Source organism: Gallinula chloropus, assembly GCF_964237585.1.
Source record: "Gallinula chloropus genome assembly, chromosome: 6".
Lineage (NCBI taxonomy): Eukaryota > Metazoa > Chordata > Aves > Gruiformes > Rallidae > Gallinula > Gallinula chloropus.
The window spans coordinates 10,815,146-10,837,281 of NC_140091.1; the positions used below are offsets into that span (position 1 = coordinate 10,815,146).

General features: G+C 61.3%; 3 protein-coding genes across 3 annotated transcripts; 1 reads left to right on the forward strand and 2 right to left on the reverse strand.

The window, feature by feature from the left end:
* Positions 1-601: 601 nt before the first annotated feature.
* On the reverse strand, positions 602-7,461 carry BTBD19 (BTB domain containing 19; the record flags this gene model as incomplete). The annotated part of the gene is made up of 8 exons (XM_084266217.1): positions 7,358-7,461; positions 5,151-5,388; positions 4,623-4,676; positions 3,053-3,112; positions 1,677-1,745; positions 1,227-1,358; positions 858-983; positions 602-736 (listed from the first exon to the last, which is right to left on the reverse strand). The coding sequence occupies exons 1-8, from the start codon at positions 7,444-7,446 to the stop codon at positions 602-604; spliced, it is 903 nt and encodes a 300-aa protein (XP_084122343.1). The 5' UTR covers positions 7,447-7,461.
* A 2,018-nt stretch (positions 7,462-9,479) lies between these two features.
* DYNLT4 (dynein light chain Tctex-type 4) lies at positions 9,480-10,157 on the forward strand (the record flags this gene model as incomplete). Its single annotated transcript, XM_084266100.1, has 1 exon — positions 9,480-10,157. The coding sequence occupies one exon, from the start codon at positions 9,480-9,482 to the stop codon at positions 10,155-10,157; it is 678 nt and encodes a 225-aa protein (XP_084122226.1).
* Positions 10,158-11,737: 1,580 nt separating this feature from the next.
* On the reverse strand, positions 11,738-18,225 carry PLK3 (polo like kinase 3; the record flags this gene model as incomplete). The annotated part of the gene is made up of 15 exons (XM_084265822.1): positions 11,738-11,932; positions 12,309-12,419; positions 12,664-12,793; positions 12,919-13,081; positions 13,262-13,345; positions 13,450-13,567; positions 13,648-13,757; positions 14,128-14,254; positions 14,584-14,779; positions 15,486-15,581; positions 16,157-16,244; positions 16,332-16,461; positions 16,918-17,034; positions 17,120-17,227; positions 18,067-18,225. 15 exons carry the CDS (start codon positions 18,223-18,225, stop codon positions 11,738-11,740), a joined length of 1,932 nt encoding a protein of 643 aa, XP_084121948.1.
* Positions 18,226-22,136: the final 3,911 nt, after the last annotated feature.

Genomic DNA, 22,136 nt, shown 5'->3' on the forward strand with positions numbered 1-22,136 from the left:
CTTGGGGTGGGGGTCGGGAGGTGGTACTGATGCAATTGTGCTGGGTGGGTGCAGAGACGCCCCCGCCACTTACCTCTCCTTAAGCCCCAGGGTCCCCACCCCGCGGAGAGTCGCGTCGCGTCCCTGCCAGCGCCCGGTGCCTGCTGCAGCTCGGCCCCGCTGCCGGAGGAGGGCAGCACGGCCCTGGGGAAGGGGCCGGCACAGGGCCCGGCTGGGAGGCGGGTGGGGGCAGCAGTGGGGCTGGGAACGGGTGGCTCACGTTGTGTCCCCATGCCACAAAGGGACCCTTGCAGCCCCGCCACACTTGGGGACACCTGCACCCACCCCCGTGGGCAGCACCAACACACCCCCCCCCCCCCCGCATCATCACCCCCCCCACACACACATACTACTTCTTGGGGCGACCCGGGCATCCTGCCCTGACCCCAAAGCCGTGGGGCAAGATGGTTTATTGATGCTCTTGGCCACGGCAGCACCGCTGGCAGTGCCCAGCCCCACAGCCGGCCCCACTGCAGGGCATCCTGGGGGGCACTGCTGCTGCCCGAGCCCCTGGGTCAGGCTGGGGGGGTGGAGGGGGCGGGGGGCGCTCTGAGCCCGACCCCTACTTGGTGTGAGGGTCCAGGTGACGGTGGTGGTCGCGGGGCCGCGTCCCGCTGCGGGGCCGGCAGAGGCGGGAGGGCACCCCACTGCCCCTCCTCAGTGCGTGGGACCGCCAGGCTGCCGCGATGCTCTCCACCTGTGGGGATGGGGCATCAGCATGGCACACCTCCCACCCCACTCCCTCCCAAACCCGTCCCTGCAGCACCCTCCGGCCCCCGAGGTGGGGCAGGGCACCCCGAGAGGAGGCGGCAGCTCACCGGGATGAGCAGATCCTGCTGGTTCTGGCTCTCCAGCGTCACCAGCTCGCTGGGTGACAGCAAGGGCAGGCGCAGCTCCCGCACGGGCAGGGCGGCCACCTCGGGCACCGGGCGTTCCAGGACGGCCTGTGGCGGGGGGTGCGATCGGTGGGGCTGGCGGTGCCCTGGGCACCGGGGGGAGGGGGGTGTTTGGAGGTGGGTTGAACCAGCCTCTGTGCCCATCACACAGCCCCACATCCAGGGACAGGGCACCTGGGTCCAGGCACCCCTGGGTGGCTCTGCCTGTTGGAGGCCTGCCAGGACACCCCCACCCCCCCATCACCCTCCCCACCCACCCCCCCTCCCCATGCACTGCTGTGTTCCACTCACTGAGCTGACGTGCGCCCACTCCCGCACAGCCTGCACCAGGTCCAGCTCGTCCATGGCCAGGCGGTCACTGCGCAGCACCCGTGCCAGCACCACGTCAGAGAGCTCCTGGAAGCCCTGAGTCCGCACCACTGCCTGCCAGCACACCACAGTACTGAGGCATTGGTACCAGGACCCATCCTGGCACCATCCCTGCCTGACACCCCAGCACCCTCCCCTCACCTATATCTCCCAGCCCTTGCACCCCAGTCCCCCAACCAGCCTCACCCAACACCCAGCATCTTCATCTCAGACATCATTTGCTTCCTCTCCTCCCCTGCCCAGCCTCCATCTACCCAATTCTTAGGGGCCCCAGTCCCCTGCCTCATGCTGTGTTCCCCATGCCATGCACCCACAGTGCTCTCCATGCCCTGGGGCACCCTGTGCCATGCCCCCCCCAACCTGCAGCCTTACCATGGTGCAGCCCTCAATGAAGGCCAGGCAGTGCTGCTGGAGGTCAGCCTGCCCGTAGGTCACTGCAGCCTGTGGGACAACATGCACAACTGTGAGGGGGGGGGGTCCAGGTCAGGAAAGACCCCAACCTTCCCACTGAAGCCCTACAGAGACACAGGCACTCTCAGGGACCCGGCTAAGGTGATGGCGCCTGTGTGTGGGTGTCACAGTGTGGGTGTTGTGGGGAAGGGGTACAAAGGTCTCCCCCTTCCCTGACGTGCCCCACAGCAAAGGGTTTGGTAGTTCTGCCACCCAGTACCTCACCCAGCCCCCCGTCAGCCCCTGCCGTCAGCAGGAAGCACGTGTTTTTCCATCACTGCTTGGGGACGTCACCCAGCCCCGGGTGGGCGAGGAGAGAGTCTCACAAGCCACACTGCGGGGACATGGGGCCACCCCCACCCCCCCGCTTCAGTGCTTCTTGCATGGGCACAGGGTCAGCTTAGAGCCCCCCCACATGTGCCCCATACCCTGATGCCAGCACCAACCCGTCCTATGGCTTCCACCCCCCCACTATAGCAGGAATTTGGGGTGCTGTCCTCCTCCTCCAGCCCTACCAAGCCATGCTCATCCCAGGGCTGGCACTGCCCATCTGGGTACCAAGAGGACACGTCGCTGTGCCCCCACGGTGACAGCCCCTGCATGTAGATTACTCAGGACCAGCACAGGCAGGGTGAGCATCGCCTCCCCCTCCAGCACAGCAGGGGACCAGCACAGGCAGGGTGAGCATCGCCTCCCCCTCCAGCACAGCAGGGGACGAGTGGTGACGCAAGCAGGGAGGGAAGGCGGGATGTTTTTTTCAGGTTTGTTTTGTTCTGGGGTTTTGGGGTTTTCTGTTTGTTTCCTCCGGGCCAGTTTTAGCTCTGTTTACGCCGCAGTGGTCTGGCACCACATCTGGCAGGAGCTTTTGTGCTCTGGGGCCAGCATCTCACCCTGAGAGTATCACTTCAGCCCATGGGGAGAAAACAAATCCCCCTTCTTTGGTGAGCACACATGCACACATGCAGCATGGCACAGTCATCAGGACCCCCCACTCCCCACCCCCCCAGGCTATTTTTAGGTGCCCCCGATTTCATAAGAGGTTTTGGGACTGGCCTCAAAACCAGGAGAGCTCCCAGAAAACCAGTGCTTCCCAGTCTCATGCAAATGATGGTGAGGTTCTGGCACTGGGAAGCTCTAACTACCCCTGCTCAGAGCTGTGTGACCTTGGGGACATACCTCTCCAGGCTGTGGTGTCCCTGGTGTCCCTAGCATCCCTGGTACTATGTGCCCAGGAGCTGTCAGGGCAACTACTGAGCCAGGGTGGGCAGGAAATCCTGCACTACTGGGGTCATGCTTACCTGCAGAGCCTCACAGACCTGCTCCACGCTCAGTGTGTCCTTGATGAACTTGACGCAGAGCTGGAAGGCAGATGGAGAGAGGATGGGCAGAGTTGGGTCCCAGCGTTGCCAACCCCTCCCCCCCCATGACTCTCAGCACTCCCTGAGCCCCCAGGACATGGGACACAGGCACCTCCAGCCCCACAGGGCTTCACTGTGGGTATCCAGTCTGGGGACTGGTTCAGCCAGGGACCAAGCTTGATGTGACCAAACCCCAGCTGATCTCACAGCCCCGGGTGTGTCACCTAACCCTGGCCATGGTCACTAGCTGTGTCCTGTCACAGGGGATGGCCCTAGTGCTGATTGCAGTGTACTGGGTGACCCCAGATTTGCCCAGCCCTGCCTGCCAGCTGCTCTCTGCCTGTGACTGTTGCGGGACCCGCATCTCCGGCTGCAGCCCACACGTGGGCGATGCAGGCGGGATGCAGCCAGCCAGCCACATGTATCAGGGAGCAAGACCACCCTGCCACCCATCTCAGCTGCCTCCCACGCAAAGGGTTCAAAGCCCCTGCGAAATCCAAGGGGATATGACATGCAGGGAGGAGCTGTCAGCTGGAGCAGAAGGACTCTGAGTCACTGGTGGGATGGACATGAGGTCACCCTGCAGCTGGGGACACAGCTATGGGCTTCCCCTGCTGTCCTTGGTCAGCCCCACGCCCTGCTCCGTGGGTCTCCCCACTGCATTCATCCCCCAAGGATGCATTTGCTGGATGGTGGGGTGAGGCTTGTGTGGCTGGAGCACTGGGTCCCTCTTTCTTACAACAACCCTTAATGTCCCTTCCGTGCCCAGCTTGACAGCCCTGTGCTATATCTGGGGTCGGGCTGAGCTTGTCCCCACTGGGTGATGGGGAAGGTCCTGCCCCGCCACCCGGGCGCACAGCAGCCCGTGGCTCCTCCTCAGCTCCTCGGCTCGGTCCTTCCCCGGCGCGGTGGGAAGGGAGGGGAAGTCCGGGCGTGACATGGTGGGTCACGCGATCCGCCTGGCTGTAGTTCAGGAATCGCTCTGATGACGTGGCCCGGCCGCCTTCCCCAGTGCCGAGCTGCTCCAGCTCCCCGCCCCCTCCTCCTCCTCTGGCTCCCACCCCTCCTTTTACTGCTGCCGCTTTCCCAAAACCTTTCTGCCCAAAACAGCAACCCCTTGGCTGCACCACGGCCGGGGTGCCAAGTGCTCCCCGGGGCCGGGGCTTTCCCTACGGTAGCATCCTGCCACATGACCAGAGGGTACCCCTGGGCCATGGCACTGGGGCTTTCCTGCTGCCCTTTCCCGCGCTGGAGACACGAGACCCCATGTCCTTCCTTGGGATTCCCCAGCCCCTGCAGAGCTTCGGGACAGAACTGCACCCCCCCAAAGGGGAAAGCACCGGACAGACCTTCCAGAGTTGAGAAAGAGGGGGCTGAGCCTGCGATGGACCTGGGTGAGGCACCACAGTGCCGTCCTCAGAGCCACCTTCAGCCACCAGCCACGCATCATGGGGAGCTCTCAGCATGGGGGCACTCGGGGACCACCACCCCAATATAATCAGAGCCGTACCTTGCACAGGTCCTGCAGACCGTACTCCACCGATGAGGTCAGCACCTCCAGCGCCTGCGGGCAAGAGAGACCTGGTGAGCACCAGCGTGCAGGGCCACGGATGGGCACGGCAACCATGGGGCCAAGGGCATGTGTCCTTCTGCCCCCAGTGGGGTGGGGGGGAGTGGAGGGGAAGGACACATGCCCTTGGCCACATGGTTGCCATGCCCATCTGTGGCCCTGCATGCTGGTGCTCACAAGGTATTCACATGAGGGCATATGAATGTGCTCTGCCCTGGTGTTACCCATTCCCAGCACCAAAAGGTGTGCACACCCAAGCTGTCCCAAGGCTGGGACAGACACTTGTGGAACAGGGTGTGCTGGACACCCCGCTGTGCTTGACTGAGTCCACACACACCCATTGCACTGTTAGCCAGCCAGAAAGCATGCAGAGCATCTCCCTCCACCTTTGGCACCCCAGGAGCTGCAAAGCACCCTCTACCCCTTCATCCCCACCTTGTCCCTCCCACGTCCATGGCCCATACTCACGATGTGGCTGTTGAGGGTGACACTGTTGGTGTAGAGGAACTCGATGACGGCCAAGAAGACCTCAGGCTGCACGTTGCCCAGGATGAAGGGACCCTGGGGTGGGATGCTGCTGGGGGAGCCCTCACTGCCCACCGGCTCCTGGCTGAGCATCCCCTGGAAAGCCTGGCAGCGGCAGGCCAGCACACAGCGGTGTGCGAACACCTTCTGCTGCTCCCGGCCCACCACGAATGTCACGTCACTGTGGGGGAGAGGGGTCCATGAGGGATGGGGTGTCTTGGGAAACTGTAGCACAGGATGCGCTGGGGAAGGGCAGGGGTACCAGCTGGGTGCCTCTCCCAGTAGAGCAGCACCCTTTAGTTTTAATCCAGGGCAGACAGTGGTCCTTGCTGGTGGCTCCCTGCAGCTGTGTGAATGATACAGGTGGGGTGAGCAAGATGGGTCCCCTGGAAGGCACAGCCAGCCATGGGTGATGGGACAGCCAGGACAAAGAAAGGCCCAGGACAGCAGGAGAAAGTGGCTTTCTCTTTCAGCACAGCAAAGCTGGGGAAAGTGCAGCTGCCACTGGGCTTGATGTCCCTGACTCATGGGCACTGACTCATGCGCTCAGGGACGCAGAGCTTCCAGTATCATTGCTTGGGGAAGCTGGCCTTGTCCCTCCCTGTGTCTGCAGGACAGGGCAGCCCACACTACACACTGGGGTGTGGGATTCCACTGCACTGGTCCCCCATAGACCCCCAGTACGGTTTGCCAGCTCTGTGGAGGCAAGATTGGGAGAAAGGGAGCAGGCAAAAAGGCAGGGAGTCTCCAGTCTGTGTGCAACACGTGGCCATGGTCCATCCACCCGTCCCCCTGTCAAAGCACAGCAGTAAGAAGAAGACATGCCACCCAAACTCTACCCACCACAAAGCTGTGCACAAACACACCACCCAACCCTCGTGGTCTCCTGGAGATGATGTGCCCACCAGAGAGGAGGACACCTGGGTCATCCCGCATGTGTATGGGGATGTACACAGCTGGGGTGAGCTGGGTGGTGTGAGCAGAGCCCAGTGGCTCCTCTGTGTACTGCAAGGGAGACCAAAACAAACTGTTCCATGACTATGGTCCAGAGGGCAAGTGGGGCAAGCAAGGTGTAGGCTGCAGGATGGGCGGTGAGATGTGAGGTGCAGGCTGCTATTATGGGATGCAAGGTCTGGGGTGCAGGACACAGGATGGGTGAAGGATGAAGATTGAGGGGTGTAGGATGCAGAACAAAGGATACAGGATGTGGGGTGCCAGATACACAATGAAGGCTGTATCATGCAGGCTGCAGGAGGAAGGATGCAGGATGAAGGTTGGTGGATGCAGAGTTGTAGGACATAGAATGAAGAATGCAGGATGCCAGGTGCGGGATGCAAGACATGAGCAGCACAACGTGGGCTGGGGATGGCCAGGCACTATCAGCTGCTTCCCCAGTGCCCGATGTGGTTGGGGATTTTTCACTGGAATTTCTCTTCTGGGTGGCCAAAATTTCAGTAGGGATGGGGATTTCCTCAGATAGCATCGGCATTCGTGCCAGGCCTTAGCACGAACTGGGCAAAGAAGACCACACAGCTCGCCAGCTGCCAGGCAAGAGGCAGTGTAGGTGGCAGGCAGCAGAGGCAGTGACTCCCCATCTCTGCATCATGCTCCAGTAGGAGACAGCAGGGATGCCAGGCACTGTGAGGCGCTGCCGTGCCCTCTGAGGTGCAGGGAAGTGGAGATGTCAAAGGAAAGCACCCGTAAAGTCGAGGTGGGAACTGGGAATGGAGCTGAGCGCAGGTGACTGCTTCGTGGGGTGGGTGCAGAACCCTCACTCCCAGCACGGGCAGGACCTCCAGCATGGGGTTTAGGCAGGGATGCTGCTTTGCCCTGTTGGCACCATGCCCAGGGTCAGAGGGGGGTCTGGGAACACCCAGGGACCTTCTCTCCTCCAGAGAGGTGGTGGCTGTCCCAGGGCAGGTTGCATTCAGGCAGTCTTGGGCTCCGAGGGGGGAGCACTGCAAAAGCCGTGCGGGATGCCCTGGGGTGTGCAGAAGCCATGCCTTTCCCACCAGCTGCCCGGGGGTCCCTGCACTGCCTGGGGGCCAGAAACACCCCAGCAGGACATGAGGCCATGGGAAAGTAGCGCAGAGTGGGTGCCGGGGGGGTCAGCATGGCTGGGGGGGGGTGGCAGCCCCCCAGCCCCTCACCTGAACTGGGGGTTGTTGACCAGGGTGCGGAGGGCGGTGGTGAAGGCAGCCGCTTCACCCTGCAGCCGCGCCGAGCAGGGTTCGGCCATGGGCTGCCTCGGGGAGGGCGGCGGAGGAAGGCGGCGCGGGCGGGCGGGAGGCAGGCGGGAGGCAGGCCAGCCTGGGGAGGCCATGGGGAGGAGGCCGCTGCGACGTTCGACATGGCTCATTGCTAGAGAAACCTGGCAGGCAGGGCCAGGGCCGGGGCCAGGAGGAGAGTGAGTGAAGGCGAGCGGGGAAGCCCACCCTTGCTGCCGAGGTGGCTCCCTCTGGATGTTTGCCGGGTGGGATTGGAGCCGGAAAGCAGGCCTGTGCCTCAGTCGGAGCGGCATTCCTCTGCCGCAGCTCACGGCATGGCGCCGGCGCTGGGACCTGCTCCCGGCTGACAGCTTTGCTGCAGAGAAGCCAGCAGATGGGAATCGTGGGGGTGGAGGGAGGGAGGGAGGCAGGCGACACGTGCACAGGTTAAACGTGCAAAGATCGCGCCCCACATCCCCCCCCCCCCGCCCCCCCCCACATGCACAACCCCAGAAAGCTGCTGGACGTGGCTGAGTCCCTGACACCAGCAGCAGAGAAGACTCGAGTCCTGCAGAGAGATTCACCCTCTGAAATGGCAGAAGCCATCTCTCCTGCTGATGCTCTGGGCTGAAGCCCTGCAGCTCTTGTGTCTGCTTAGGACACAAGCGAATGCAAGAGGTAAAAAGCATAACCAGCCTCACCCAAGCCCAAATCAAATGCTGTGCCTAGGGATGGCCTGTCCCCTTTCTCTGGAGCCTGGCTGTTCCCAAGCAGTCCAGGGTGGGGATGCGGGAGGGTGCCCACAGAGGGACCACCTTTGGTTGCCAGAGGTGATGGGAGAGAGAGAGAGAGGAGGAGGAGGAGGAGGGCCTGCATCCGCGGCAGCACCCGAGGGAGCGGGGTCCAGCTGCCAGCGTGCTTGGCAGCACTAGTCAGTGGCAGGCTATAAATACCTCTGATGGGAGATAGAAACACAAAAGCCGTCTCCACTTTCCTCAAATAGCTCAGCAGCAGCAGGGCCAGACAAAGGCACATTGACAGGGCAGCCACCGCGTACCAGCTGGGCTGGGCTCCAACTGCAGAGAGAAACCCTGTTCCAGGCTAGGAGCCCCCAGCAAACCTGGTCAGGGCATCCTCGGGACATGGCAGGGCTCAGTGATGAGTGCCCACCCACCTGCCCCCGTCTCCCTTTGCACTGGGAAGAGGTGATGGGGGGGGGTGAGCACCCCAAGGGTAGAAATGAAGCCCTTGAGGGTCCAAGTCGTGGTACAGCCCAGAGTTGGGGTGCAAAGGGGAGATCGCAGTGACTTTTCTCTACCCCTTGTTCTTCCTTTGCGCATTTGATACCCCTGAGTGCTTTTTTGGGGTTGCCAAGAAGGAGTGGCTGAGATTGGAGGGCACATGCACGGTGCCATGTCTCCACGCTGGCTGCAGTCCCAACCACAGCTGGAAATATGAAGAGAGCAGAGGTGAAAGGGGGTGAGGCTCTTCAGGGACCAGGAAACAAGGAGTTACAGGAGCCGTGCCCCAGAGTGGCCCTGGAGAGCTGCAGTGTCACGTAGCAACACTCCATGCTCCAGGAGCACAACAGTCTCTTCCCACACTCACCGTGACCTGCGGGACCAAGGCTGGTCTTGGGCAGCCAGTGGGCACGTCAACCGGCACAGCATCCCCTGGGGTTACCCCAGCAGGGCAGGAGTGGTGCTAGGGGTAAGTGTGGGACAAAATGCAGGCAAGAGGGTTGAGGAGACTGGAGGGGCAGAAGCTGCTCACCCATGCTGGGGGGGACAGAGATCGGGGAGCAAGGGGCTGGAGGGACTGTGTGTGACTGAGATGGACCAGCCTCAGATGGCTAAGGCTGCTGGGTACAGAGGCACTGGGAGCAAGGGTGGCTGCCACAGCCTCCCTGGCCCCTCTGGATCCCACAGGGACTCATATGCCAGGAGGTGTGGGATTTGCAGGGCACAGGGAGAACCAAAGCAGAGAGGCAGTAGGATAGATAGGCTGGGGTACAACTCACCTCCCCCTAACACTCAGAGCCATGTCTTCTTTCCAGGCCACCCATATGGCTGAACAGCTGCCCCCAGAGATGGCCCTGCCAGCCCAGGTGACAGCTGCAGACAACACTGAAGCCCCTCCACTCCGGGCCACCCGCCGTGGCTCCCAGCCCCCAGCCCTGGCACGGGGCCCTGAGGAAAGCAAACCCCCTCTCTTACCCTCCCGCCGCAGCTCCATCCTCAGCACCCTCCCAGCACCCCTGGCCAGTCGCCGCAGCTCACTGGGGTTGGCCCCAGGGAGCAGGCGCCCTTCCATCGGCCCCTGGATGCTCCACAGCCGGGTGAGCTTCTCTGGGCTCCCTCTTTTCCAGCCCATCCTCAAGACCCGCCTCGAAAACACTTACAAGATGCAGCCAGATGAAGGCTGCAAGTTTGATGCAGGGCAGGTGCAGCGGGTGCTGGAGGGGGCCCTGTCCAGGGCCCTGGGGGCCATGGTCTACAGTCCCCAGGGCAGTGCCCAGCTCATCCAGAGCCTGGCCGAGCTGCTGCAGAGCCAGGTGAAAGAGATGGCACCACCTCGCTACAAGCTGGTCTGCCAGGTGCTGCTGGGGCAGCAGGGCCAGCAGAGCCTGCTGGTGGCCAGCCGGGCACTGTGGGACCCTGAGACTGACAGCTTCGCCTCCGCCACCTTCTCCAACACCTCCCTCTTCGCTGTGGCCACAGTGCATGGGGTGTACTTTGAGTAGCACCTGCCTCTCCCTGCCCTCCCCAGCTTTGCAGAGCTGCAGGGGGAGAGCAGCTGAAAATAAAGAGGCTTTCTCCAGCTGTGGCTCATACCTGCAGTCCTTGGCCAGAGCAGCAAGGTAGCAGAGATGCTCGCTACAGCCCCTCGCCCACACTCACACCCAGGCTGTAGCTCTTATGCCTCAGTTGGGAAGACAACCCAAGCTGCAGCAAACACACCTCAAAAGGCAGCAGCACCCTGACCCAGGTTGCTTCCCCCAGCGCAACCTGCTCACAGGCAGATTGATTACAGCAGCACTGGTGCAGCAGGTGACAGATCACCTTCAAAGCAAGCTAAGTCCCTCCTCTTTCCTGGCTTAAGTCCTAGCCCCTGATTCCTGGTGTCACAGTACAAGGACCCCAACAACCCACCACCCTGGGGCCACAGCCCCTGCCTTCTGCAGCTCAGCATCAGCATGAGAGCAGCTGAGTTTGGTCCAAGGGCAGAGACACTTGGGAATGAGTTCAGCAGCAGTGAGGAGCAGCTGGAGCAGCTCCAGGGCTCCACAGGAAAGGCAGTGGAGGTATCACATGGGGGTCCTCACCCCCATCCTGCTTTCCTGCCCTTGGGCCCCAGCAAGCAGCAGTGTTAGGCAGCCCTAGAGCAAGGACAAAGGGGGAGCAGAAGCCCCTTCTGCGACCCCAGCTCCAAGCAAAGCAGACTGTTTGCCTTTACACAAATGAGTTTTTATTGAGGTGAGTCAAGGACAGGGGGGCTGCACATGGACAGGCCAACAAGAAAATAAATAATTCCATATAAATAAGGTACATAAATAGTCCCACATGGCAAAGACTGCCTTGAAACAAGAAACCTCCCTGGGTACAAGCAAGACAAGAGCTTTCCCAGGCAAGTCCTCAGATCCCACCCCCCCAAACCTTTATCAAACCTCAAGTTGTACCAGACAATTCACAATTTGGCAGCAGACAGGACAGGGTGGGGCCCAGCACAGTCCCCTCCTTAGTGTAGCAGTGGTGGAGTGGCACACACCAGCCCACACAGCCCCTGGCAGGGCAGACAGCATCCTTCTTCATCCCTGTCAGCCCCTGGAAAGGAACTTTAACCCCCCAGCAGCCAAGCCTTGAGGTCAAGGCTGTGGTAGTCCTCTCCAAGCCATGGAGAGGGTCTGTACAACTAGTGCACCACCTTGGGCAGGACAGCCCGAGTCCCCACTGCAGACAGCTGCCAGCCAGGGCAGGCTGGAGCACCAGGCCACAAATGAGGCACAGCCAGCCCCAAACCCAGCTGCTGGACACTCGCCCACCACCTCCCTGTGTCACTCTAGTCTACTCCACCATGACCAGCACAACCAGAGCAGGAGCTGCCAGTGGGAGGATGATTGCCCAAGAGCCAGGGAGCAGCAAAAAATGTCAGTGTCCAGATCTGCTGCTGTAACCACATCCACATGTCTTAGTCCAAAGTCCAGCTGAGCACCAAGATACAAGGTGCCCAGGTGGGCAGCCAGCACCACAACATACCTCCCATTCCATGGGAGGGGCAGGGGGAGACCCCTATGTCCAGAGAGGATCCCCCCAAGGTCCCAAGCTAGGCCTCAGCCCGTTCTTGGAGGAGCTTAAGGATGTATCTGAGGCGGTGGTGAAGCTCAGGAGAGCAGCCCAGCTCCTGGATGCTGCACAGCTTGTAGGTGTAGGAGTTGCGCTCCCGGTTGATGTAGGTAACAAGGCAGGAGTGGTCAGGCTTGCTAATGATCACCTTGGTGTGGTCATTGTAGAAGTTCACCTGGGAGACAGGTTGAGCTTGGTTTAACCCACACATCTCTCGGTATGTCGGGAGCCAGGGACACTTCCTGCCTCAACCCGTTCCTCCTCCCCAACCTGCCCAGGAGCACAGCTGCTCAATGTTCCATGGTAGAAACACACCAGCCCCAGCACTAGGGCAGACTGGGGCAGCTAGCTGAAGCATTGTGTGTACCCCATAAGCTGGGCAAGCTGCAACCAGCAACTCTGGGCACTGTGGCAGAATCCTGAACCCACAGCTGTTGTCATAGCTGGGCCTTGCATATGGACTGGGGCAGACAAGACCTAACAGAGGCCAGGAGTCCCAAGGTGGCCACCTCTTAATCCCCCCAATCATCTCCACTACACCCTACACATACCTGGAGGGTGCCATTGCTGAAGAGCATGAGCAAGGCTTGGTCAGTCTTCACCCACTGCAGAAGGAGCAGGGCTGGCTGCCCGAGGTCATCTATGCTGGGCAAGTCACCTCCCTTGGAGAGAGAGGTCTGTGTAAGCCACTGGTCCCACACACAGGAACACTGTCACCACCATACACATTCCCAAAGCTCGGCACACCCCCAGCAGAGTCCCCACACCAGGACACAGCTCCCTGGGTGTCCACCTGGCCACAGCCTGTGAGCAAGGTGTCCCACACAACCCCCAAGCAGCATGGTCAAGCCATGACTCAACCTGCCCACCCATGATGTCAGCCCAGCCCAGGGCCCCAGCACCCACCTTCATGAGATGCTGCTCCATGTAGGACGCAAAGTAGCGCAAGACACTCATCTGTCCCTGCAGCTGCTCGGGGATGGCGGTCACAGAGAACACAAGGTGTTTGCTGTTGGTTGGATTGTAATGCACAGTCCTGGGAGGGAGCAGACCATGAGCTTCAGGGCCACCCAGCACCAAACCCACTTTTGGCAGAGTCTCCCCATGCCCCTTCCCACCCGAGGGGCGTCTCCAGAGACCAACCCCTTCCCCACTGCTTACCTGTGGTTGGGGGAAAGCATCATGTGCGTGCCATTGTTGAAGAGGACCCCGATGCTGCGGTTGGAGAGCTGGTAGCCAAAGCCATACTTGTTGGAGTAATCTACCCACTTGCTCACCCAGACAAAGTGCTCATGGCGGGCCAGGGAAGCTGGGTTTTTCTCCGCTGGTGGAGAAGAAAGAGGGTGAGCAGAGCACACAGCCTGCACCCATATCACCTCCCCAGGAGGGAGCAGACCCCTCCCCCCAGCAGGCTCTGGCAGCATTTAAGGTAAGCCACATAGCAGCTCATGGGGAAGAGGATGCACAGCACCCTGCTGGGTCCAGAGCAATCCAACCGGTTTACCTGGGGGCATGGAGGAGAGGCAGGTCCGCAGGAGCCGGACAGCTGACTCAATGATGGCAGCGGCAGTGATGCAGTCTTCAAAGGCTGCAGAGAGAAGATGACAGGCTGAGTCAGACGGCCCCACTATCGGCCAGGGCAGGACAGGAAGCTTGGAGCAGGCTGGAGTGGCCTGGGCAAGTATTGCTCACCCTCACAGCTGCTGGCTGTCATCGCCCGGATGGAGGGGGACACGGACTTGCGGGATGTCTCCTCTACCACTGTCTCCACAGGGCTAGAGCTGGCACTGCGGCACGACACAGGGGTGGCCTGTGGAGAGAACTGGCTTTACCACTGTCCCGCCCACTCCCCCTGAAGAGGGGTGCGCAGTGTCTTGGGGGTGTTCTCACCTCGTTCCCTTCCACAGTTTTGTAGCTTATCTGCCGGCAGATCGAGGTCTTCATTAGCCCAGTGACCAGCTTGGAGATGTCATCCTTGTCCTCTAAAGAGCCTTTCTTGGCTGAGGAGAGAGCAAGCAATGAGCACACCGCTGAGCACAGGAAATGGGGACATCTGGGCCACCCCTCCCAGTAGCTCAGCTCTCCTTCATCTACTCCCATGCCCACAGTGGTGGTGAAGATGGCATCAGGAAGCTGCCTTCCACTTTCACTTCCCAGTTCTCATGCAACACAGGCCTTTCCAGGAAGAACTGCCCCCATGGGTTGCAGCATAGCATCCGCTCTCCAGGTGCACACCCATGCCAGGCCACCAGCACTAGGAGGGCAGGGGATCCACAGAGACCCGTCAGGAGGTCTCTTGGGGAGACTGAACCCACTTTGTCCCTAGAGGAAGGGTCACCCACAGACTCCTGTGCAAGCACACGGACTCACCCTTGGGCCTCTTCTTCCCAAAGAGCGTCTTAGTGACTTTAGCAAACAGACTCTTTGCTGGGTTGGGAGGACTCAGCTCTGGAGCCATCACACAGCTGCTGGGAGGGAGCTTCTCAGGCGTGTAGCCCTGCAGAGAGGTCAAGGCAGAGGTTTGGTTTCCACAGCCCACGTGCTCCAGGCAGAGCAGCTGCCCTGGTCTGACCGCAGTCACTTGCAACCCTCCTGACAGCCAGCTTGCATTTCCATCAAGCCTTGGCCCCCCAACTAGCACCAGTACGGAGCACGGCCCGTGCTACAGGAACAAGGCAGCAGTAGCACACCAGATCCCTCAGTCCCCTGACAGGCATTTGGGCAGGGCAGTGGTCTGAAGGACCGAGACTTGAGCTCTACGGACACAGCACAGAAAGCCTCAACCCTCCCAGAAGGGGAGCAAAGACCAGAATCCCACCCGCTCACCTTGAAGAACTCATGATCCAAGATCTCTTCGAGGGTGAGGCGGTCTTGGGGGTTGCGCCTGAGAATGCCGGCAATGAGGTGCTTGGCAGGCAGGGAGAGGAAAACAGGGAGAGTGTACTCCACCTGCTTGATACACCTGTAGGTCTCCTTGAGGTCGGAGGTCTCAAAGGGAGGGTTCCCACAGAGCAGGGTGTACCTGGGAGGGGGATACACATGCCACCGTCACATCCCCGCCAGGCTCATGACTCAGCAGCACTTAGTGCAAGGATGTTATTGGCATTTGGCCGGCCACACCTGGCTGGGAGCACTGCTTCCAGCCCAGGCGGCTGTGCTCACATCCGGCCGCGCTTCCTCCTAGCAACTGTTTTGGACAACACACAAGGAGCCCTAAGGAAGAGGAAAGGGCTGGCAGAAGGCAGCCCTGCTGCTCCCACCCCCTGCGCAGCTGACAGGGTGAGGAGCAGGGCAGGAAGCTTGCGGGCAGCGGCCAGGCTGGATGTGCAGAAGCCGCACGGCGATCGCTCCCCATACAAGCTCAGCGGCGACTGCCGCAGCCACCGAGACTTTCCGTTGTTTATCAGCGGGGTTCCGGGGGCGGGGAGGTCTGCTCTGAGCCGGAGCCAAACACGGCACGAGAGTGCCTGGCCCTTTGCAGCTCCCGCTTGCCCAGCCCCTGAGCAGCATCCTGGCATGGCTGCAGGCACCCACTCCAAAGCAGAGCCGGGCAGGATCCAGCTGCTTGCTCCCCTCCCCCCCGTCTGCCTTTCAGCAGCCACTGCAGAGCCACGAGGCAAAGCGCAAGGGGACTTCCTCATCGGGGTGCTCCACAGCCCAGCTCCCCCCGAACCGGCGCAGGAAGGGCTGCCCAGACACCCCCTCCCCACCCAGCAGCGCTGACTTACATGACACAGCCCAGGGACCACACATCTGACTCGGGCCCATGGCCCTGCCTCAGCAGCACTTCTGGGGCCAGGTAGTTGGGGGTGCCACATATCGTCCTGCCGGCAAAGCGCCAGGTCAGCACACACTCTGCATGCCCCTGCAGACAGCCTCCACCCCTCCAAGCCCCGGGATTTAGCTTGCAGGCTGCCTTCCCCCCCCCCACTCCCTGCCTCCATTTTTCTCTTTGTGGTCCAAAACCTCCCGTCCCCCCTCACCCACATCTATAAGGAGCTCCATACAGACTCCCTGTCTTCAGCTCCCAGGGGTCAGGAGCAGCTGCTCCCAGGGAGCTGTTGGGAAGGGTTTGTCCTAGAGCTGGGGAGGAACAGAGCCTTTGTGTCCCAGCCGGTGCAGCCGGCGGGGCAGCCAGACAGGCACAATACCGATAGTCAGCACATTGTTCTCCCTGATGTGCTTCAAGCTCGCTCCTGAAGGAGCCACAAAGCCCCCAGCCCCCTCGCCTCGCCGGCAGCTGGGGCAGGAATTGCTCCCTCACCCCAGGAAAGGGCCCTAAGGCTTCTTTCTCCTCCCTAGGCCAAGAGGGACCACTCACCCCTCCACCCTCCAAGGAAGTTGGAGGAGGAAGAGTGAAACCTCAGACGGCTCTGGAACAGGGAAGCCTCAAACTTACTTTTTCTTTTGGTCAGAGATATCGTGGCAAGCAGCTAGCCCAAAGTCCCCCACTTTCAGCTCCATGTTTTCATTGATGAAGAAGTTGCCTGCAAGTCAAGGACGATGCGTCACCACAAGTCCCTCTGGGGCAGCTTGTTCCCCACATAACACCCTGCCCTGACCACAGCACTCACCAAGCTTGAGGTCTCTGTGCAGGATGCCCTTGAGGTGAAGGTATTTCAAGCCTGAGATGATCTGTTTGAGGTAATAGCGCACTTCGGGTTCCAGCAGAGTATGGCGGGCCTTCCATATGTGGGCAAGGGACTGCAGAGGAAGACAAGGCAGCTTGGTGATGGCAGTCAGGGAGAACAAGCAGCCCTGCTGACTAGGCAAGGGGCAGACAGGGTCAAAGCCAGTTCTTCCAGAAGTTACACATCCACAAATACATCTTCCACAGCTATTACCTCAGCACACTCCCCACATGAGGTTGAGGTTGCTCAGCACAGCCAGAGGAGCCACTGGATTTATGGTGGTCCCATCAGGAGCTACAGGCTGCCAACATGAGCAGGCAACCCAAGTGGGACAAGCAACTGGTGGTATCTCCAGTGCTGTACAAAACCATGCAGGTTACATCTGAGCTCAGAGGGTGTGACAGACCAGGCAGCAGGGCAGCCCAGGAAAGGAGAATGCTAACAAAGCACCTCAGATAAGGCCTGCTCCATCCAGCCACAGCTCTGTTTAGGAGATCTTTCGACAAGGAGGCCACACACCAGCACTCACCTTCCTACTGCAGTGCTCCAGGAAGATGTAGATACTCTCTGTATCCTCAAAGTAGTGGGAGAACTTAACGATATGTTTATGGTGCAAGTCCCGGTGCAGCTCGATCTCGTTGGTGATCTAACAGGGCAAAGCGGTCCCAGGTAAGCACAAGGTCCCTACTGCACCCTACCAGCCCAGCACCCACCAGCCCCATGGCACCCACCTTCTCCCTCTGGTGGGGCTTAGCCACCCGGCTGTGAGGAATGACCTTCACGGCATAGGTTTTGTTGCTGGAGAGGTCTGTCATTTCATAGCATCGTGCAAACCCACCCTGCAAGAGAAGAGATGGTTATGGATGGGTGAGAGACAGCTCTTCTCCCATGCCTGCTTACAAGCCACCGCCTCCTCCTCCTCCTCCTCCGTTCCCTTGCAGCACAGCCCGGCAAAGCGTCACACGCTCCCTCCTGCTGCGTCGCCCACTAAGATCTGAACTATGATGCTCTCAACCAGGGATTTTCTTCACCCAGTTCCTGTAAAACCTCCAGGGCATTTTTCCTCCCACCACGGGCCGGACTCTGCAGCTTTCCACATGACAGATCAGCCTGGAAAGTCCTGCACAGGGCACTGAGGCCAAGGACCGGCAAGGCCACCAAAAAGCAGCCCCACGGAGACAGGTTTTTCCTGCCGTGATGTCAGCCTCCAATCTGCACACTCAGCTGCCGAGCCCGCCCGGGCCGGGCTGGGAACCGGCACCGCCTCCCACACACACCGCTGGCAGCGGGAGAAGTTGCGTGTGACAGAGCGGCGCGGGCTGGCACCCCTGGGAACCGGGGCACCCGCCGGCCCACGCACACCCCGCGGGGCGCCCCGAAACCGATGCGACTCCCGATAACCGGCGAGGCACGCAGCCAGCCCGGGTGATTCACTGCTTCCAGCGCTGCTGCGGACCCGCCGGGAGAGGCGGGGCGGGGGAGTGGGGGTGGCGTGCGACAGCCGAGGGGGCGCGCTCAAACCCGGCTGAACCGGGCGGAGGGAAGCCGAGGAGGCCCAGAGCCCCCCCCCACCCCATCCCTCCTCATCGCGCGGCGGCTCCCAACCTCCCTCCACCCGTGACGCCCCGGCCGGTACCCCCCGCGGCGGGTGGCCTCTCCCCTCCCCGTCCCCCGGTACCTTTCCCAGCAGACGCCCCTTGCAGTAGGAGCGGCCGGAGACGGGGTCGGTGATGATGCGGGTGGTCTCGGCCGCGCGGGGCGGGGGCGCCGGGGCGGGCGCGGGCTGTGCGGGGAGGCAGGCGGCGGGGAAGGGGGGGAAGAGGCCGGCGGGCTCCATGGCTGATGCGAGAGGAAGAGGAGGCTCCGCGGGGCTGATGATGCTGCTCCGCCACCGGGCCCCGACACACACGTGGCCCCGCCGCCGCGCGCTGCCGCCCCGGGAATCCCGCCGGCTTTATCAATGGGCGCGCTGACGTCACCGCCGGAGCCCCGCCCCCGGGCGGCCCCGCTCTGCCCTTAAAGCGCCCGCCGCAGGGTGACGGGGGCGTGGGGAGGGGAGATGGGGTCTTGCGCAGTGACTGGCGCCCCGTGTCCGGCGGTGACTCGGGGGGGATTCCCGCGCCGGCCTCGCTGCCGCCACCGCGCCGGCCCCCGCAGGCTCAGTGTCCCCCAATGGATGCGTGTCCTCGTCTTGGCACAGAGACACCCCCTAAAGCAGCAGCCCCCCTAGACACAGGTATTCCCTATAGACACACCCCCACTGACGCGCAGACCCCCCCCCCCCCCTCCCCGTACACAGCCCCCACCCTCGCTCACACCTCTGCTTACAGGGGTGACCGGCTTGCGTCACACGACCCCCTGGGGACCCCCCCACCCACACCCCGTGGAAAGGCCGTGATCAGGGTGGGATTTTGTTTGCTGTGGTCCTACCGCCCCTCTCCCCCCCCCATGCCGAACCTGGATGCGGGCGCTGGAGCCCCTCACTCTGTGCCAGGGGCTGGGGAGGGGAGTTAAGGTGGGGCGCTGGGGACCTAGGGGACGGCAGAAGATGCGGGTGAGCTCCCTGGCCAGGCTGTCCCCTCCCCTGGGCAGGTGCCCCTTGGGCACCCTTTACTCCAGCCCTGCGCCCCCACGACCCTCAAACACCCCCCAAAATATCAGTGCCCCTGAGGCTGCCGATGGTGGCCAGTCTAGGTGATCTACAGGACTGCCCCACTGTGGGTGTCCGTTCTCACACCGCCCCCGCCGGTACCTGCCGGGCCCTGGGCGTGCCGGGGACCCTGGTGTTGCCGGGTGGGCTTGGCTGCGCTCTGGTTGTGCCCGGGCATTGTGCCATAGCCATAGCGGTGCTGCTCTCTAATGGCCAAGAGGAGGACACGTCTCTGTGTCACCCTAAACAGGTCACGGAAGATGCTTCCCCTCCCTCCGGGGTGTGGGAGCTGGCAGGGGTGGCCGCAAACCCGCGGCACCCCACAAGCTTGGAGCAGCAGTGTTAGGAAAGCCCTTCAAAAGCAGATCCTGCTACCTTTCCCCTGGCCCACAGGCTGACTGTGTGCATGTCCCTTGCTCCGTGCCTCTGTTTCCCCTCTCTGTACTCCACCTCTGCTTCCCCAGGGCGGCTCAGGGTTCCAGTCAATGATGCTCCATCTGCTCCTGAGTATGCTGAGGGTTTTGCACGAGTACTCCCAGCCGAACATCCCCGTGTTCCACACCACAGCCCCTGGGGCGGGGAATTAACCCCCTTTTTTTGCTGCCGGAAAGCTGAGAAAACCTGCCCACAGGGAGAGATCTGCCCGGATCCCTCTGCTGTGTTCTCAGGCTTCCAGCTTTTGCAGAGGAAATGTCAGCAAACCCGCAGGCAGGGAGGCCGCTGCCCCTTGGGGAAAGGTACCTGTTTCCACCGGGGCCCCAGGGCTCCCCAGGCGGAGGCGTCACGGGGCAACGCTGGTTTTCTGAGAGAGGCCCCAGCTCAGGGCTGCCGGGAGCTCCCCGGGGAACGCTGAGTCAGCGTCTGGAGGCCAAACGTGGGTGGGGGCGCTCAGGGGTGCAGGGAAGCCCCAGGGGACCTGCCTGGGGTTGGTAGGATGACCTATACGGGGCTTGCCCCGGGGTCCTCCACAGAAGCACAGTGGGGACCAGCGAGGGCTGAGAGATGCTGGCTCTGCTCCTGCTCCACTCCGGCTCCAGGCGAGGTCTTGGGCTGGGTTTGGGGACACAGATAGACCCCCACAGCCCATGTCCCACCAAGAATGAGGCATCTCCTCTCCAAAAGGGTTGGAGCCCAAGAGCAGCCACCCCTCCGATTGCGGCTCAGGTCCACGGTGATGCAGAGCATGGAAGCCAGGGGGTTTCCCATCACCGAGCTGGGGCAGTGGGAGGAACTGTGGTTTAACATCAACAACCTACCCGGACTGGGGAAGGGGAGCCTCTGGGGTGATCTCCTGGCTGCCTGCAGCTGTTTAGTTGGAGTTACAGCAAAAGGGAGCCAGGCTTTTTGGGGAGGCACAGAGTGAAATGGAGATCAGCACCGGATGCAAGTTGCATCAAGGGAAATTCCATCAAGATGCGAGGAAACATTTTTCCCCTGAGAGCACAGGAAAATAGTACAGAAGCCCGGAGAGGCTGTGGGATCTCTGTCCCCCATGATGCTCAGACCTGGCCTGGCTCCAGCCTGGTCCCTCCTGAGGTCTGCCCACCCTCGCAGTCTGGGGTGCAGTGTTGGGGTGACAGCCCTGACCCCTTCATGAGCAGTGTTCTTCCTTCCCTCCACACTAACAAAGTACCTGCAAAGTACCTGCAAAGTACCGGGCTGCAGCCACTGAGGAGGAGGAGGGAGAAGATATCTGGGCCCTCATCTGAGCCAGGGAAGGAAGCACCAGCACCACCACCAGCCCCAGGGAGGGGAAGGCACCCCAGGGGATGGCTGGGGATGTGCTGACATGGGGAGCTGCAAATGTGGGCAGAGCTGCCTGGAGGGATAAAAGGACCCGTATCCCTCTGGATTAAGGAAGCACTTGGATCTGCTTAGTATATAAATGACAGTGCTGGAAGTTACGCCTTGGGAGGACGGATCTGGCCCGTGGGGGTCGAAGGAGCCCTCTGATATCTGCAATGGAGTTCATGGCTCAGCTGCTGCCCTGGAGAGGAGGAAGCAGGGGAGGTTTTACCACAGACAGGGTGTTGGTAGGGTTCAGCATGTGGGTGCCAGCTTGGGGGTCTGTGACTGTGTCCAGGGCACCCCGGAAGATGGCTCCATCCCCCCAGGCCAGAGCAATGCCAGCACCTCCCTTCCTGCAAGGGCCCGAATATCCATTTCTGTATCCCATCCCAGCAGCCAGGATTCACTTGGCCTTGCTTTCCTCTCTGCTGTCCCATCCCATCCTGTCCCATCCAATCCCATCCCTGCTTCCCAGCAGAAATCCCTCATACTGCTTTCATGGCTGATGGATTCATTGCACAGCACAAGGTGCTGGCACCCCAAACCCACTGCTTCAGATGGAATGCCTGCAGCAGAACAAAGTAGGTCCCACTGCTGGAAACCCACTCTGCCAGGGGCTTGTGAGTCTAGGAGAGACCCAAGTAGGTTCTATGGGATGTGGGTGATGGGTCTGTGCCATAGGGACCTGCTGTTCTCCCACTGGGGGCTGGAGCATCTCTCAGCTGAGAGCTGAGAGCAGCACCCAGGGTGCCAGTTTTGAGACATGAGTGAAGGGTGAAATCAAGGGAAGAAACCCTTGAAGCCTGGTGCCTTCTCAGACATTGCTATTGGGATAGCACGGGCGGCCCAACATCCCAATGCTTTTATTACTGGTGTGCTGAGCTTGCCAGGCCTCTGAGGCACCCCAAATATGCAGCATGTAGGGTGTGCCAGCACTCTGCACCCCATGTGAGGCTGAAGAGCAGCTGTCAGAGCCCTGTGGTCACCTGGCCAGGCTCCAGCACCGCAGCACTGCACGGGCACTCGGGCCAGGTCCCATCTTACCCACCTCCCACCAGTATGGAAGCAAAGCGCTGCTGGTACCACACCGTGCATTGGTTTAGCTGACTCAGACCGCAGTGAGCACACGAACACATTCAGGGTGTGGAGACACGGGTTCCCTCTCCAGCACTGCTCGTCCTGCAGGCTGTAGTGCCTGTGCCTGCCTGCTCCTCCTTCCCAGCACAGGACTTATGCGGGATGGAGGTGGTAAAGGGTTGGTGATGGAGAGCGAAGCATCCTGCATTGTCTCCCTGCTGGGACTGGGGGCT